The 18269-nt window shown below is 44.8% G+C and overlaps 1 protein-coding gene across 1 annotated transcript in view; it reads right to left on the reverse strand.

The window, feature by feature from the left end:
- Positions 1–13339: 13339 nt before the first annotated feature.
- The window catches only part of LOC307214677 (uncharacterized protein), a 127890-nt gene continuing 122960 nt past the window's right edge, over positions 13340–18269 (reverse strand). The window contains exon 10 of the mRNA XM_079973524.1: positions 13340–16597. Coding sequence (XP_079829650.1) covers positions 15273–16597 — 1325 coding nt within the window. The 3' untranslated portion in view covers positions 13340–15272. The remainder of the gene's footprint in view (positions 16598–18269) is intronic.

Here is an 18269-nt window from a genome sequence, read left to right on the forward strand (position 1 = left end):
GGGAGAGCGAGGCAGCCCTTGCAGGAGAGACACCCAAGCAGGGAAGGACTGGGGGGGAGGGGCCTTGGCTCTGGAGGACCTGCCCCCCCCGTCTGTTTCCTGTCCTCTCTAGGAAGGCAGCTCGGTTCCCTTTAACCCTTGCCAAGCCGAGTCCCCCCAGCTCAGCCTCTCTCGCTCTCTCCCAGAATTGGGCTCTGAGAAGAGAACCCTCCCTGGCAAAGACCCTGATGCTGAGAAAGAGAGGAGGGTCCGGGGGGGGGGGCGAAGAGGAGGACTCGACAAAGGAAGAAGAGGGACCTTGCTGCCTGGGAAGCCGGAAACCTCAGCCTGTCCTCTCTAGGAAGGCAGCTCGGTTCCCTTTAACCCTTGCCAAGCCGAGTCCCCCCAGCTCAGCCCCCCCCCCACATTGCGCACTCACTTAGCCAGGGCAGAACTCTGATTTCTATTCATTTCTGTTCTTTTTAATGGCTCTAAGGGGGCAGCTGCCCCCTGGCTCCGCCTATGGCAAGATGTGCTTTGGGGGGGGGGGGGATTTTGGCTCTTGGCTGGGCTCTGTGTTCAATAGTGGGTAGACGATGCAGCGATTTCTCCAAAGCAGCTCTTTATTTGTAAGCTGGAACAGAACTGGACAGCAAACAGCTCAGCCGGCCGGCTTTTATAGGCTGTCAACATTGTAGTAGCAACACCCAGTAACTGACGTGGACCTGAGTGAAAACTATATACAGTGATACCTCGGGTTACAAACGCATCAGGTTGCAGACGCCTCAGGTTACAGACTCCGCCAACCCAACAAAAGTACCTTGGATTAAGAACTTTGCTTCAGGATGAGAACACAAATCGTGCTCCAGCGGCGTGATGGCAGCAGGAGGCCCCATTAGCTAAAGTGGTGCTTCAGGTTAAGAACAGTTTCAGGTTAAGAACGGACCTCCGGAACAAATTAGGTTCTTAACCCGAGGTACCACTGTACACGATATTCCTGGTGGCCAATACATAACACTCTGAGCATCTCCTTCCATTGGACGGAAACCAGAGGAAGAGCTTGCAGGGAAAAGGGCTTTGCAGGAGGCAAGGAAGCTCCTCCTGGAATTCAGGAGTGGAGAGAGAGGAGGGGATCCCAGGGTCATCTAGTCCAACCCCCCGCCATGCAGGAATCTCAGCTCAAGCATCCAGGGCAGATGGCCGTCCGATCTCTGCTGAGAAACCTCCAAGGAAGGAGAGTCCCCCACCTCCCAAGGGAGACCTTTCCCCTGCCCAACTGCTCTTAGATGTCCCTCAAGGCAGCGGGTCCTGAGTTCGAGCCCTGCTGAAAGAATGGCACTGGCTGCCAAGGAGGAACCAAGAGAAGCTCAAAATAAATAAATCATATTCTCATCATGAATCAATCCTTAAAAACTTCCCTAAACAGGGCTGCCTTCAGGAGTCTTCTAAACGTCAGAGAGTTGTTTATTTCTTTGACATCCGATGGGAGGGCGTTCCACAGAAGAGGCGCCACCACCGAGAAGGCCCTTTGCCTATCATGTTGTAAGCCACCTTGAGCGTTGTTTTAACGATATAAGGGTTACAAATAAAATAAAATGAGGATGATGAAGATTGAACAAATGTCTACGATTTCCCACAGGCTACTTTGTGTGAGGGAAACTGCAATCCAGGGAGTCTCTGGCAGGAGATAATCAGATAAGGAAAGCTTTATTTACAAAAAAAGAAAAGAAAATGGTGAAACAAAGTGAAGACAGGAGATGTGTTCTTTCAGATAGAAGTTAACTTATTACTTCAGCTAAATGTCTCAGGATTAAACACGGTTCTGCAGGCACAGCTTCCCTCCAATTCAGTTGCTGCACTTCAGGGAGATGTTCAGGTTTCCAGAATAGGTGCTGAAAGGCTGAACTCTCTTTCTGCTGCTTCCCTCTCATCCCCTCAGTTATGAGGGGTCTTTCCGTGAGGTACTTTTGACACAGCCCAGCTTCCTTCACAGCCAGGGGCCACTTTTCCTGGGTTCCCCTCAGGTATTTTCCTTTGTATGCCAGACCCAGGGGATCCTCTCAGCCCTTGCCACGGACTTGGGAATCTCCTTTTCCTAGAAGATCTCTCTCCTCCTGACTGGAAGGAGACCCCAGAAGAAGAAGAAGAAGAGAGTCTTCCCACAGCTTCTCCCTCCAGCTTCACTCCCTCCAGACCCTCAACATGGTCTCCCCATCTCAGCTGTGAGGCTCCTTCCTCTGGCTCCATAGATATTCTCCTCAGAGCGGAGGATCCACTCAGATCAGAGCCACTTCTCCCTCCCTCCAACCCCTCCGACTCTCTCTCCCCCCAAACTGTCTCATGTGGAGATTGTTCCAAAGTGGCAGAAGGCCAGCAAGAGTCCCATCTGGATGCCTCTAACCACTGAGCCAGCTGGCCATTGAGAGCTGTTAACGGAGAAATCCGAGGGCTCCCTTGGACAAAAACAAAGACACCAACCAGGATAACTTGGAGCAAAACAGCAGCCTGTGGGCTTGGCCTTTATTGGATACTGTCGCGACAGGACTCCCACCTGCAACAAGGTGAAGCAAAGTGGAAGTCCAGAACAAAAGAAGACCCCCAACTTTTATTGGTTACTAATCCCCCAAACTACACCCTTAAGACTACATCACAACTACATCACAAAAAGGAGGGGTTGAGGGAGGAGTTGTGGAGGTAACCTGAGTCTCCTGTCACCTGGCTGTTTCCCCCTTTCCCCCTCCCCATGAGTATTTTCCAGGTGACAGAGGGGAGTTTGCAGTTTCCTGCCCCCTGAGGGAAGATCTGATCAGTGTCCTTTGTTCCAGTCTGTGCTGAATCCACTCCCATATGCAAGTTCTTTGTGATCTTGATGGTCTTCTGTCTAGGACCATCAGGGTTGGCATAGCAACTGGGCAGGGCTCCTGTGGATGTGCTGGGATGCTGAAGGGATTATGGCTGCCCTATATCAAACCTTCCCCATTTTGTAGTCCTTCCTTCATGGAGTAAAATAAAAGTGGAACGGTGCAGATCCGATGTATGGTTGATTTTCTATGAATTTATAACAGAAGCGTAGCGTATGTATTGTGTGAGTGTGAGTGTGTGTGAAGTTTGTACAAACTGAATGATTGGGGGGGGGGGGTTTCCTGCGACAGAGCCACTGCCAGTCCAGGATTCCCCTAGCCAAAGTGGGCCTGCCAAACTAGGCCAGAGATGAGGACCCCGCCCAAAAAATGAATTATTTTTCATCAATCATAATCTTAGCTAGCCTCTGTCTGCATCAGGATGTCAAGACCCAGAATGTGTCAGCTGCAAAAGAGGCAAATGTCACTCTAAGGTCCTTAGCAAAGGAATTGAGCAGAAAACTGCCAGGATCATGATGCCGTCATCTATGGATGGCAGCTATGGATCGCTATGGATGGTGGCTAGCAGACTGAGGCTGAATCCCGACAAGACAGAAGTCCTGTTTTCAGGGGACGGGCAGGTAGTGGGGACTCCCTGGTCCTGAATGGGTTAACTGCCCCTAGAAGACCATGTGCACAGCCTGGGAGTCAATTTGGACTCACAGCTGTCCATGGAGGTGAAGGTTAATTCTGTGTCCAGGGCAGCTGTCTACCAGCTCCATTTGGTCCACAGGCTGAGACCCTCCCTGCCCACGGTCTGTCTCGCCAGAGTGGTGCATGCTCTAGTTATCTCCCGCTTGGACTACTGCCATGCACTCTACGTGGGGCTACCTTGGAAGGTCACCCAGAAGCTACAACTAATCCAGAATCCAGCAGCTAGACTGGTGACTGGGAGCGGGTGCCAGGACCATATAACGCCAGTCCTGAAAGACCTACATTGGCTCCCAGGACATTTCCAAGGACAATTCAAAGTGTTGGTGCTGACCTTTAAAGCCCTCAACAGCCCAGTATACCTGAAGGAGCATCTCCACTCCCATCGTTCAGCCTGGACACTGAGGTCCTGCTCTGAGGGCCTTCTGGCAGTTACCCCACTGCGAGAAGCAAAGTTATAGAGAAGCAGGCAGAGGGCCTTCTTGGTAGGGACACCGACCCTGTGGAACGCCCTCCCACCAGATGTCAAAGAGATAAACAACTATCTGACGTTTATAAGACATCTGAAGGCAGCCCTGTTTAGGGAAGTTTTCAATGTTTTATTCTGTTTTTAGTGTTCTGTTTGGGAGCTGCCCAGAGTAGCTGGGGAAACCCAGCCCAGGGCTCCCAAGGCACATTCAGAGCTGAGATTCCTGCAACGCAGGGGGTTGGAATAGAGTGTGGTTAACAGACGTCCCCGTTTCCCGGGGACAGTCCCCACATTCACGCAACTGTCCCCGGACAAAATCTATCCCTGGAATGTCCCGGGATTTCATTTAATGCCCCCGGATTTATATTTTAAGTGTTGTAGATTTATTAGTAGGGAATGAATGTTGCGTGATTGGTTCAGCAGCACAAGACACATCATATGGGGACTTCCAGTGAGGCAAAATGGTGGGTGCCACTGCTGAGGGGGAACCGAGGACCCCCAGCAGGTCAACAGGGGGAACCGCTGCTCCCCCCATGACCCAAATCAAGCCGGGAGCAAGAGAACCCAGCCAGCAGTCCGACTGCCCAGCGGTGCTCCAGGGCCAGGAAAACGCCGGAGCCAAGGCAGGGAGAAGGAGGAGAGGAGAAGGAGAAGGAAGAGAGAGAAAGAGGAAGGAGAAAAAAGAGGGGAGCCCCAACCTTGCCATGCCACAGCCGCCACCTCCAAGGACAGGTAGGAGCGCACCAGGAGGGCAAGGACACGTGGAGGAGGCCAGTCCAGACCCGAGGCTACCCCACGGCAGCTAGCATTACAAGAGAGCAGGCCAGGGCCCAGAGGAAGGCCGTGTGACAAAGGAGATCACAGAAGTGAAGATAGATTCATAGAAGCTGATTCATAGTAAAGTTTAAGGTCTGGCAAGGCAAATCCACCCCTTTCTTTAGCATCAGTTAATATCTTAAATTTTATTCGAGGCTTCTTGCCCTGCCAGACAAATCTGGAAATATCTCTCTGCCACTTCTTGAAACAATCCATTTTATCCAAAATTTGCAATGTTTGAAACAAAAACAACATCCTTGGCAATACATTCATTTTTATCACAGCAATTCGGCCTAGCAATGATAACTTCAAATTTGACCATATTTCTAAATCCTTTTTCACTTCCATCCAGCATTTTTCATAATTGTCTTTAAATAAATTCACATTCTTAGAAGTTCTTAGATGTGGCTAGTTTCAGAACTCACAGGGTTAAGGAGTTCTGGGTGACGTCTCTCCATTCCTGAGGCGTGACTTGAGGGAGTGGCTTTATTCCACTGCCTGTTTGTCTCTGTTTCCGAAAGAGACGGAAGCAACATGAGCGCTCTGAGTCCGGGGAAATCCAGGAGAGTTCTCTTTTATTGTTTTACTGCTTGAATAAAGACTGAGATATAAACACACTAATGTCGAAGTGTGTTTGATCTTCTAAACACCGGGGAGCAACAGCACGCTGTGTTATTACTCTGCAATTGTGGTGGATGGAGGATCGGCGCAGCAAGGAGGCAGCTAGAGGGAAGTGTGCCGGGCTGCAGTTCGATTAGCTACGGCTAATTGGGGTCCAATCCAATTAGCTACGTCACGCCTTCACAGGTTATGGGTCGCTAATTACTGCTTTGAAGCTGTTGCGACGTTGTGCCGTTGTGTGTTTGAAGCCAGGAGGCCAAGACGCTACAGAAAGCTGAGGTCCTGTCTGCGTTCTGAGGCAGAACAGCTGGCTGGAAGGAGCTGAACAGGAGCTGAGAGCAGCTGAGAGCCGGGTGCCGGAAAGCTGACTGGTTCCGTGAGTACAGCTGGGGCCCCGGGGAGAAGATGGCAGACAGCCATGAATCATGGACTGTTCCGTTCGAAAAGCTTACTTTCCAAGGATGGGCCACCTGGGTCAGCAAAGTGAGGGGTTGGTTTTTGGCTACAGGGCTGTGGCACCCAAGCCAGAGGGAGCCAGAACCCCCCACTCCAGGTGCTGCTGGGACAGACGCTGCAGGCTTTCAGGCTGCGTTGCCAGAAGATAGCCAGCAGAGAATGCAAAGGGAGTTTTGCATGTTGAAAGCATGCGTACACGCATCGCTGTTGCCGCATTTGGAGGGCGTAGAGTCAGCAAGGGCTGCCTGGGAGGTGCTGAGAAGTTTGTGTGAAAGCTCAGCAGGAGGCCAGAGCCCTGGAATGAAGAGCCCAAAGATAGCTGAAGCCCCAGTTCCTGATGGGCACGTCGGGGGGGGGGGGGGGGGGCGAAGAATTCCAAAGGCAAGTTTGAAAAGTTTTCCACTGTGAGTGCCGGAGTGGAACACCGTTTCAGAGGGGGCAGGGCTGGCACAGAGAGCTCTTCCGGAAGAAGGGGGGCCAAGCCGGCTGAGGAGCCCTGAGCAGTGTTTTTCCACTGTTGATCGTCGCTGCTTTGTTTGCAATTCAACTGAACATCTGCGTCGCTCCTGCCCCCACCGAAATAGGGAGGCAGGACAGGATGTTTTGAAGGTCGCTTCCCATGGGAATCAGCCAGGTTTCTATGGAAACCAGTCCGGCAAGGGAGCCAGGCGTGGGAAGGTGCAAAGAGTACGTGCTTTAGACAATGATGATGCTTATCAACTGACGGCTTCTCTCGCAAAGTTTGAAGACAGCTCTAAGAGAGACAATGAAATGTGCTTTATAATTGACTCTGGAGCGAACAGGCATTTGATAACAGAGACACCTGCTGTCGAGATGTGGAATTGCAGGGCTGTTCCAGCTGGGAAAACTGTACAATTTGCTGATGGGACGAAAAAATCTTTGTCTAACGTAGCAAATGTTTATCTTTCTGTTTTGCAGGCGCAGTTGGAAGTTTACATGGTACCTGGGATGAAACATTGTCTTTTATCTGTTCCTTGTCTGTTACAGGAGGGGTATAAGGTTTGCTTTGAAAACAATGTTTGTACAATCTCCAAGGGAGGAAAGCAACTGCTCAGTGTTGCAAAGGGGCAGAATAATCTCTTTGTTCTTAAAACGCCTCTGAAGGGTGAGGGGAATGCTGATAGGCCTCAAGCTATGCGTGCTACAGTTCCCACTCATGTTTCATGTGCCTGTGCTTGGCACCAAAAGATGGCGCATGGTACTCTTGAAGAAATCCAGATGTTGCCGGAGTGCGCTAAGGGTTGTAAAATACAAGAGTGTGGTAGATCCCTAAAGTGTAGGGCATGCAAAAGGGCAAAGGTAAAAGGGTGCAGTTATCCCAGGGTTGAGAGGGTAACCACAAAACCTTTTGAGCTTGTACACACAGACCTTTTTGGACCCATGCCAAAGCCAAGTCTGGGAGGAGCCAGGTTTCTGCTGACACTTACAGATGACCATACGCAGAACTCCTGGGCTTATGCATTCAAATGCAAGGAAGATGCAGCGCAACTGATTAAAAATTGGGTTGCGGAGGTGGAACTAAGGTTCTCCACCAAGGTGCAGGGGGTCAAGAGTGACCGATGTGCACAGTTTACTGGGTCTGCTCTGCAGAAGTTCTTTCGCCAGAAAGGGATACGTCACAAGGTGACTTCTCCTCAGGAGGAGGGTGTGTCAGAGCTCAGAAGTCAAGCTCTGGTTAAAGCTACAGAGGTTTTGCTGTCAGACTCTGGTTTACCTCCAAGCTTTTGGGGGGAGGGAATTCGGACAGTGAATTTCACTATGAACCAGTCCTACAATTCAGTGGTAGGTGACACCCCGTTCTTCATGCTCCACGGAAAGAAACCGCAGATACATTTCTTCCGTGCGTTCGGGTCACAGGCCTTGGTGCCAGTGCCAAAGGCACTACAAAGGCCAGGTGGACCCAAGTTCCAGAAAATGATCTTCTGTGGATATGAACCTGCAACAAAGGGATGGAGGTTCGCATATCCAGAAGGTGATCAGACCAAGCTTCTGGTTAGTAAACATGCTGAGTTCTATGAGCAGGATGGTTGGTCAAAGACTCCTGCAAGGCATGACGTTCTCTCAGAATGTCTGTCTGACTCTGAGGAGGAAGGAGAGGCAGAGGCTGAACCTGTTGCTGACGACCAAGTTTCTGAACAAGGTCAAGAACAGGGTTGGGCATCTCCACAAGTTGTTAAAAGAGAGCCCAAGAGTGAGCCTTCGTCTCCTGTTAGCAAAGTACAAAAGGCCCGAAGACGCGTTAAGTCAGAGGGGGAGGATACTGATGGTGAGGACACACCTGCTGACCACAGTGAGTCAGAGGAAGTACCTGAGTTTGTGCCCAGGTGGTCCAGTCGCGCCACGAAGGGAATTCCACCCGAGAGGTTTCAGGTCACTAATGCATGGGTTGCTTTCGCACAGTGCGAACCTGGGAGTTGTGAGGAGGTTCCACAGTTGCCTGACAAGGACGCCAGGAAGAGGCGCAAGGCATTGGGAAAGGGACTGATCTCACAGAGGTCTGTAAAGGTAAATACCCAGCTTACCTCAGGACTGGATAGAAGAGGGTGTGTGGCTAGTTTCAGAACTCACAGGGTTAAGGAGTTCTGGGTGACGTCTCTCCATTCCTGAGGCGTGACTTGAGGGAGTGGCTTTATTCCACTGCCTGTTTGTCTCTGTTTCCGAAAGAGACGGAAGCAACATGAGCGCTCTGAGTCCGGGGAAATCCAGGAGAGTTCTCTTTTATTGTTTTACTGCTTGAATAAAGACTGAGATATAAACACACTAATGTCGAAGTGTGTTTGATCTTCTAAACACCGGGGAGCAACAGCACGCTGTGTTATTACTCTGCAATTGTGGCGGACGGAGGATCGGCGCAGCAAGGAGGCAGCTAGAGGGAAGTGTGCCGGGCTGCAGTTTGATTAGCTACGGCTAATTGGGGTCCAATCCAATTAGCTACGTCACACCTTCACAATATTAACCCCTAGGTATTTCACTTTCTTAACCAATGTTAATCCTGTCTCCTTCTGAAACCTCTCTCTCTCAATCACTGTTAGATTTTTCTCTAAAACCTTAGTTTTCATCTTATTCAACTTAAATCCCGCTACCTGACCAAATTCTTGAATCAGTTCCAATACCATTTTGGTACTAGATTCTGGCTCCTCTAATGTCAATACCAGATCATCAGCAAATGCTTTCAATTTGTACTGTTTAGCTCCCACTTGTATACCTTTAACCAATGGATCCCTTCTAATCATATTTAAAAGGACCTCCAGGACTGATATAAAAAGCAAAGGAGAGATTGGGCAACCTTGTCGTGTTCCTTTCTCTATCTTAAATTCTTCCGTCACCACATTGTTGACAATTAATTTAGCCTTTTGTTCTGAATAGATTGCACCATTTCCAAAACCTTGGCCAACCCCCATCCCCTGTAAATTCTTCTTCATAAAACTCCAGGAAATATTGTCAATTATCTTGGACCTTTTGAGTTACAAAGCAAATATTTTGGACTTCTAGAGTAACGAACATAAAAAAAAAAGCCTGAAATATCTCACAGCCACGGACTTCTATTCAGAGGAGCTGCCAAGATTTAAAAAACAGTCTGACATCGAGCCTCTTTAAGACGGGACCTTTGCGGGTTTAAATAGAGAAAAAGATCTGTTTATATGAACTGCCTGTAAAAGCATTTGGGAGAAGGACCTGAAAGAAAGATATGAAAGTCCTGAAAGAATTGGTTGGGAACGTGGTCCAAGTATAAAAGAACTGTAACGGAAAAAGCCTTCAATTTGTGAACATCTGAGGACACGGAAGAGAGGCGCTTTTAAGATTCTTTTAAGACTCTTACTGCCAAGATAAAACTTTAAGAAACAAAAGTATAATCACCCGCTGTATAAAATCCTCTTATTTACTACATATATTATTTAGTGTTCCTTTCTCCTCCCCTTTGTGCTCCCCAGTCACCCCTCCTTATCTCTCCACCCTCTGCTTCCCCCCGTTTTTTCTTTAGAATATTTATCCTCCTTGCCTTTCTTCCTTCTCTCTCCCCTCTCTCCCCTCTAATGTAAAAATTTAACTCAACTAAAAACCTATTTAATTCATTCTTACACTCATTTTTTACATTTTGGCTATGGAAGGATTCTGAACTATCTGAACCATCTGAACAACATTTGAATTGGTCGCCTTGTAAGTTGCCAGATAAAACCCCCACGTTAGATGACAAGAAACTGTGGATAGAAAGTCATTGGAATTTGGACCCAGAGTCTCCAGAGTGCAAAAACCCAACATAACCTCTGGAAATTGGATTAAGTCAATCAAGTGGCTGAAAGTTCTGGAACATAGAAAGACTATTCAATTCCCCCTGGACTACAAAAGAAGGACACTATATTTGATCTTTGCCTACATCCTTCTAATTTTGGCTAACCTTCTCGGTCTTTAAAACAACTATACTAACATACTAACTAAACTTTGAGTATTTAACAACAAAAGGTTTTTGAAAACGTAAATGAAGTGAATAGTGGAAATAGGTATACTGAATTAAGAAAACGAAAGGTTTTGAAAGGGGGGAAACAAAAAAGAGGCTCAAAAAACAAAAAACAAAAAATAAAATTATAAAAAAAGAAAAAAAGAAAACAAAATAAATAAGATTGTGAGCCCCTTTGGGGAGAGAGAAACAACCCATAGGATGTCGGGGAAAGATACAAAAAAAACTGGAGGTACCCCGGTGGAAAGGAAGGTATCCCGGCATGAGGAGGTCAAAGATTTAGACATTCTATGGTTAAAAATCAAAGAATTCAAGCAAAGGGAAGCACACATGGAAAACAAATTAGGAGAACTGCAGGAGCAAATAGATAACAAAATAGAAAGTGTTGTAGGGGAACTGACGAAAAAGATACAAGACCTAACAGTCAAATCAAAAATATTTGAAGAATCAAATAAAAGAACACAGAAAGATTTGAGGGACCAAAAGAAAGAAACTGAGAGGTTAAAGGATGAAATAAAAAGTTTAAATAAAACACAAGATCAACTGTGGGACAATCTAGCTATGACAGAACTGCGCCAAAAATATCTTAATTTAAAATTCAGAGGGATAGTAGAAGAAGTAAATGAAAATATAAGGGAAAGAATAGTCAAAGAACTTGCAAAATGGTTACAGATGGAAGAACAAGAAGTAGCATATACTATAGAGAATGCCTTTAGAATAAGAGGAAAACCACAACAAAACAAATTTAAAAAAAACCCTGGAGATTGCTTGGTAATTTTTAATACCATTGAAATGAAGAATACAATATTAAGAACGAACTTTAAAAGAAAGTTAGTGATTGGAGACCGCCCAATCATTATTTTCAAAGAAATTCCAGTTAGGATTCTCCGCAAAAGGGAAGGATATACTCAGCTGACAAGTGTGTTGAAAAGAAATGCAATCCAATATAAATGGGAATTCCCAGAAGGGGTTTCTCTCTATTACAAGAATAAAAAATTCAAGTTGACAGATACACTTGAAGCAGAAAAGTTCCTGAGAAGATACGAAAAAGATTTGGGTAGAGAGGAGGCAAGACAGCAAGGAGGTGACCTGGTTGTGGGGGGGGCAGGGGGGACGGAGCCGGGGGTGGGGGGGTGGGGTCAGAGGAGGAAACGGAGGATTCAAAGTCGGAGGAAGAAGAAGAAGGAGAAGGCAGAGAATCTAAAAGAAGGAATAATACCAGATTATAAAGCAGAAATAAGGATAAAGTGAACCTAGCAATAACCCAAAATGTCTCTTAAGTTTTTTTCGTGGAATGTGAACGGCTTTAACGATAAGCCCAAGAGAAATAAATTTGAAAAGATTATAAAGAAAAAAAACATTGATGTCATTTGTTGCCAAGAAACCCATGTTGCTAAAAAACACAAGCATATTCTAATAAATAAAAGGTTGGGAATAGAATTTATCAATTCAGATTCTAAGAAAAAGAGAGGAGTAGTAATTTATGCGAAAGAGAAATTAGAACCCAAACAAATATGCAAAGATGAGGAAGGAAGAATCTTAGGAATCCAAATTAATTACCAGGGAGAGAGAATAAATGTGGTAACAGTCTATGCCCCAAACTCAAATAGAATGGAGTTTTTAAAAAAATTGGAACAACTTTTATTAGATTTAGATAACAACAAACTAGTCCTACTTGGAGATTTAAACGCGGTGCCGACACCAGAATTAGATAGAAACACAAGGAAAAAAAATTTAATCCTGTAACAATTTCTCAATAGTTTCTGTATTGGTATTCACCTTTTGTCCCAAACTATTTATACTTTCTGTATTTAAGTCAATTTTAGTAGTTGCAGCATCCACTCTTGCATTTGTCGCATCTGCTTTTTTATTAAGCTGTTCCAATGAGTCATTTATCTTACTCAATGCAAGCGCTAGAGCTTCTTTTGATGACACTCCTCTAGGCTTAGATTGTGTTAGTACAGCCGCAGATGAAGCAGAAAGGCCAGATGCTGATGCCCTTCGCTGCCAAGACTTCCCAGACCTTGTTGTTTTGTCTGGGAGTGATGAATCTACTTTTTCTTTCCCATCTGCCATAACACTTAAACAAAAAAGAACCAAGGTCAATCCCACAGCTACACAGTTTATCTTACAAGTGGAAAATTCCCCTGATCCAACTGTTGTATCAATTTCAGAAACTTCCTCTAGTTGCAGTCTATACTTGTTTTAATCCAAAATAACACATTTTAAACCCCAACTCAAATAAATAAATCAGTTTCAATTTTCTGTTACTTTTCAGTTACTTTCCCTCCTTTTTAAGGTCAGAGGAGGACAGCTAAAAACAATGTATCCCTCTTACTGAGCCAGCTGTCAGCGAGTGGTCTATTCACAATGCGCGTTTCAAAATACGGCAGTCTTGTTGTCTATTGGCAGCCCGTTCCCAGGTTCTGAGCGGTGGATTTTAGCTTCCTTCCCTCTCTCTTTTAAGTTCAGATCTTCTACCAATTGATTAAATGTTATTGGGAACTTCCCTTTTCTTGATGTTACATCTCTCTCCATTCTATCTAGAGCCAGGGATGTTACTCTGTTGAAGTCTCCCATGATGATCATTACTGTCATTACTGTATTCTAATAGCTTATCTTCAAGGTTGTTTTTGAAGTTTGTTTTATTTCCTCTTGGTGCGTATACCCCCAACAAAATTATTTCTTCTCTGCCTTTTGTCAATTGTATTCCTAATATTCTTCCTTCGTCATCTTTAAGTGGTATTTTTGCATCTCTTTTGGTTTATACATATATATAACTATTCCTCTCTTTTTGGAAACATCTGAAGCTATGTATTCTGTTCCTAATTTCTTATCTATGAAAACTCTGTCATGTTTCTTAGCTATATGTGTTTCATGGAGACCAATGATGTCCCAATTTTTCTTTTTTAAGATTCACTCATTTATTCCTTTTTACCTTATTGTTCAAGCCATTGATGTTCCACTATATAATGTTCAAATTCATTAATCTTTATTAGACACAAAGTCAAATATCAACATCAAATACGGAACTGCAATTAAGTACAATAATATAGTTGTGGGAAATTCTGCTTCTTTTCTTATCCTCCTGGACTTTCCTGTCCTTGTTCACTTTCTTCTCTTTCTTGAGCTGTACCACCTCCCAAGCCTATTTTGTATATTTTGTATTTCCGCCAAAATTTTCCGAATTCTGGGGATCTAAAAGTCTTTCTTCTATCTTTGTAGGTGAAGGAAATACCTTCAGGAAATTCCCACTTGTGTCTAATTTCATTTGTTTTCAACACCTCTGTCAGAGTCCAAGCAGCTGCCAGGGTTGGAAGATGACCCAGAGCAAAAGGAGGGGGGTTATCATGGAAACACTCTCCCAGAATGTAGGTGAAAGGCCAAACTCCACAGATAGCCTCTCAGACATGGCTAGCCAGCCTTCGAGTATTCAAGAGCGTAGGGGGGTTACAGGAAAAAGGACACAATTTGTCACAGAGTACGAAGAGAAGTTTCCTCCCACGTTGCATTTGTAGGATGAAACGTGACACTGAAAACTTAGTTGAGTCATCATCGTAATGGTGACCAGCTCACGGGAGAAGAGCTCCTGGTAATCTGTTCTTCTCGGAATAAAACCAACTTTATAAATGAACTGCACTCTTGCGTGTCTCACTGCCGTCACAACTGATTATCCATATATATACAATGGTTCTCTATATATACATACAGCGCCAGTGACTGACCCAGTTCTTCAAGCTATCCTATTAGCCGATCCCACCCACAGAGGTATTTTCACTCTGAGAGATCGGGGGGGGGGGGTTAGTGCTTACACGTCCCACATTTAATGTTTATTAAAAATTACTGAGTGCTGGGTGGATTCCTACAACAGTCTTAACAATACATGTGTTCAATAAACATTGGCCACATGTTATAAAAGGAATACGGATTGTGTTCCCCCACCTTCTTGATTTCTCCAGGCAACCAATATTTAAGGTACTTAACTTGTGGTGCCCAGAATTGAACCCAGTATTCTAGGTGGGGCCTGACCAAGGCAAAATGGAGTGGTACTATTCCTGCCCTTGATCTGATTCGGCCTTCTGCAACATTGGCCTCCGCTCCCCATTTGGTGTCATCTGCAAATGTGATGAGCACCCCCTCAGTTTCTTCATCCAAGTCATTTATAAAGATGTTGAACAACAACGGGCCCAGGACAGAACCCTGCAGCACCCCAGGATGATGAGGAACCATGAAGGAGGACTGTTTGGGTTCAGTCAGTCAAATCCACCTAACAGTTTCCTCATTGAGCCCACATTTTACCGGCTTTCTCACAGAAAGATCATGGGGGACTTTGTCAAAAGCCTTACTGAAATCAAGATGCACTATTTCCACAGCTGTTCCCTGATCAACAAAGTTTGTAACTCCATCCAAAAAAGGGGAGGAGAGATTTCTTTGGCTGGACTTGTTTTTGAGAAATCCATGCTTTCATCCTGTATGTTTATGTTGTGAAATCTTCAGACGAAGGGCACATAAATTTTAAAAATGATTATAAATAAGGATATTGACAAGCTGGAACATGTGCAAAGGAGGGCGATTTATGTCTTTATTTAATTTGTATAATACTCAACCCAGTGGTGCTGAATTGAATAAAATATTGGTGGTGGGTCAGGTAAGGTCTGCCTTGCACAATCAAACACATGATGCATGCAGGCCATTAGAACGGCAATGCCTACTAACTTGGGTGGTGGCCCCCTCAAATGCTTTACTGGGGGGGAACCCTCAGCCTCTAAAGATTGACTCCTGTTGCCACGTGTCAGGACGGTTACAACATAAAACAAAAACACAATATAAAAACACAAAATACACTTATGTAACCCTCTTCTCACCACATTTTTAAAAAGTGCAATTTCCTTGTCTCCTAAAGCTACATAATGAAGGATGTCTCCCCAATATGAACTCTTTGATGGCAAGTGAGAGAGTAGCTCCGACTAAAGCTCTTTCCACATTCAATGCACTGATAGGGTTTCTCCCCTGTATGGGTCCTTTGATGGGAAGTGAGATAGTGGCTGTGAGTGAAGCTCTTTCCACATTCTGCACACTGATAGGGTTTCTCCCCTGTATGAATTCTTTGATGGGAAGTAAGATCAGAACTCTGACTGAAGCTCTTTCCACATTCCATGCACTGATAGGGTTTTTCCCCTGTATGAATTCTTTGATGGGAAGTGAGATGGGCGCTCTGACTGAAGCTCTTTCCACATTCAAAGCACTGATATGGTTTCTCCCCCGTATGAATTCTCTGATGGGAAGTGAGAGAGGCCTTCATACTGAAGCTCTTTCCACATTCCATGCACTGATATGGTTTCTCCCCAGTATGAATTTTTTTATGGGAATTGAGATCGGAGCTCTGACGGAAGCTCTTTCCACATTCCATGCACTGATACGGTTTCTCGCCTGTATGAATTCTTTGATGGGAAGTGAGACAGTCATTTCGATTGAAGGTCTTTCCACATTCCATGCACTCATAAGGTTTCTCCCCTGTATGAATTCTTTGATGGGACGTGAGATAGTGGCTGTGACTGAAGCTCTTTCCACATTCCACACACTGATAGGGTTTATCCCCTGTATGAATTCTTTGATGGGAAGTCAGACTTTGGCTGTAACTGAAGCTCTTTCCACATTCCACGCACTGATAGGGTTTCTCCCCTGTATGAAGTCTTTGATGAGAAGTGAGATGGGAGCTCTTCCTGAAGCTCTTTCCACATTCCATGCACTGAAAGGGTTTCTCCCCAGTATGACTTTTTTGATGGGAATTGAGATCAGAGCTCTGACTGAAGCTCTTTCCACATTCCATGCACTGATAGGGTTTCTCCCCTGTATGAATTCTTTGATGGGAAGTGAGAGAGAACTTCATACTGAAGCTCTTTCCACATTCAATGCACTGATAGGGTTTCTCCCCTGTATGGGTTCTTTGATGGGAAGTGAGATTGGAGCTCTGACTGAAGCTCTTTCCGCATTCCACACACTGATAGGGTTTCTCCCCTGTATGAATTCTTTGATGAGAAGTGAGAGAGGAGTTCTGACTGAAGCTCTTTCCACATTCCATGCACTGATAGTGTTTCTTTCCATTGAGATTTCTTTGTCGGGAACTGGAATGGGAGCTCTCTCCACACTCCAAATTCTTACGTGGCTTCTCCTCTCTGGGGATTTTGTCGTGTTCACCCTTGTTCTCGATCTGCAATTCATCACAATCTGCAATGGAGGCAAAAAGAGATTTGAGCCTCAGGAACAAAAGAAGGAGAACTGAAGGGAGTTGGGTGTGTGTTCATTGCCTTTGTTGTTTGTGATTAACCAACATATTTATTATTAGATTCTGATGGTTGTTGAATGTTGTTTTGTTTGATATACTGTAGTGGCCAAAATTGTGGAAGCTTTTTGGGGGAAGGTGTATTTCAGAGGTTTGGTGGCTCATAACACCACTTCTTTGGGAGGGAGGCTTGTTTAATTTCATTGTACACAGGTTGTACAATGACAATAAAAGTATTATTAATAATATTGTGAAATTATTTATCAATGGAAAGATAATTTAATCAAGAATGTAATGCAACAAAGTTTGTTCGGTTATCTGAATTTGTCAGGCTGGAGCCAACAAGCCAGCAACAGCAGCTGCCAGACTTGAATGGGACGAAGGGAGGATTGTTATGGGAAAAACAGAGGAAAGTACAGGGGGGGAGGTCACAGCCCAGAGAAATACAGGAGTTATCAGACAATAGCTTGTCTGGGCCAGTTTCCAAGCCTCTCAGCCTGCAGGAATGCAGGAGAGGAGCGGTATAAGAAAAGGGGAAATGGACATCATAGAAGTGACAGAAGAGATCATAGAATCATAGAGTTGGAAGAGACCACAAGGGCCATCGAGTCCAACCCCCTGCTAAGCAGGAAACACCATCAGAGCACTTAACACCATCAGAGCAACAAAAGCCCTGCTAGTGCATAGAATGAAAAAGTCACACTGATCTGTCCTCTTTGTGCCAAAAAATGGCCTGAAGTGTTGCACTGCTATACCAGCTGACAATTCCTTCTGGATCTTTTGCTTTTGTTTAAAACAATGATGCTTCCTAATGCTGTTGTTTTCTGTGCAGATCACATTAGCTAGTTCTTGCTGCATAGCATCACTTGATTATAGATTTCTTTCTCTTTTACACATGCATACATTAACACACACACCAGGTTAAGGGGGGGGAACCCCTTCCTGTCTGTTGCCAGATTTAGGCTTTATCTATAATTTCTGGCTCTGCTCTGCTGTGACCATCTTGGATGGTTTTTAATTTTTGCAGTCATTTAGGGTTTTGTTTTTTAAAAAAAGATCTGAATTTTAAAAGAAATCAACATTGCTAAAAACAAGGTGTTATACAATAAGATAATTTGTCTTAAGAAAACTAGGGGGGGACGTGGAGGTGTTGTATAAATGTGCATTGTTAATGAGCAACTAAAAAAGTTTGTTTGTTTCCTGTTTTGCTTTGCCAGAGATAATGTGTAAGTGTGGTGTCAGCTCCCTAAAAAAAGGTAGAACCTTTCCTTAAAAAGTCAACAACTTTGGGGTTCCCTCCCCCTTAAAAAAGGTCATGAACTCTGGGGAACGGGGGGAGGGGCGCCGGAGGGATCTTTGCACCATGGCGCCAGATATGCATATTCTTCCCTTGTCATCTTTAGGTAGGATTTTTGCATCTATCCTTCGGTTTATATATATATATATATATAACTATTCCTCTCTTTTTGGAAACATCTGAAGCTATGTATTCTGTTCCTAATTTCTTTTCTGTCAAAACTCTGTCATGTTTCTTTGCTATATGTGTTTCCTGGAGACCAATGACATCCCAATTTTTCTTTCTTAAGATACGCTCAGTTTTCTTCCTTTTTACCTTAT

Source organism: Podarcis cretensis, assembly GCF_951804945.1.
Source record: "Podarcis cretensis genome assembly, chromosome: 4".
NCBI classification, from domain to species: Eukaryota; Metazoa; Chordata; class Lepidosauria; order Squamata; family Lacertidae; genus Podarcis; species Podarcis cretensis.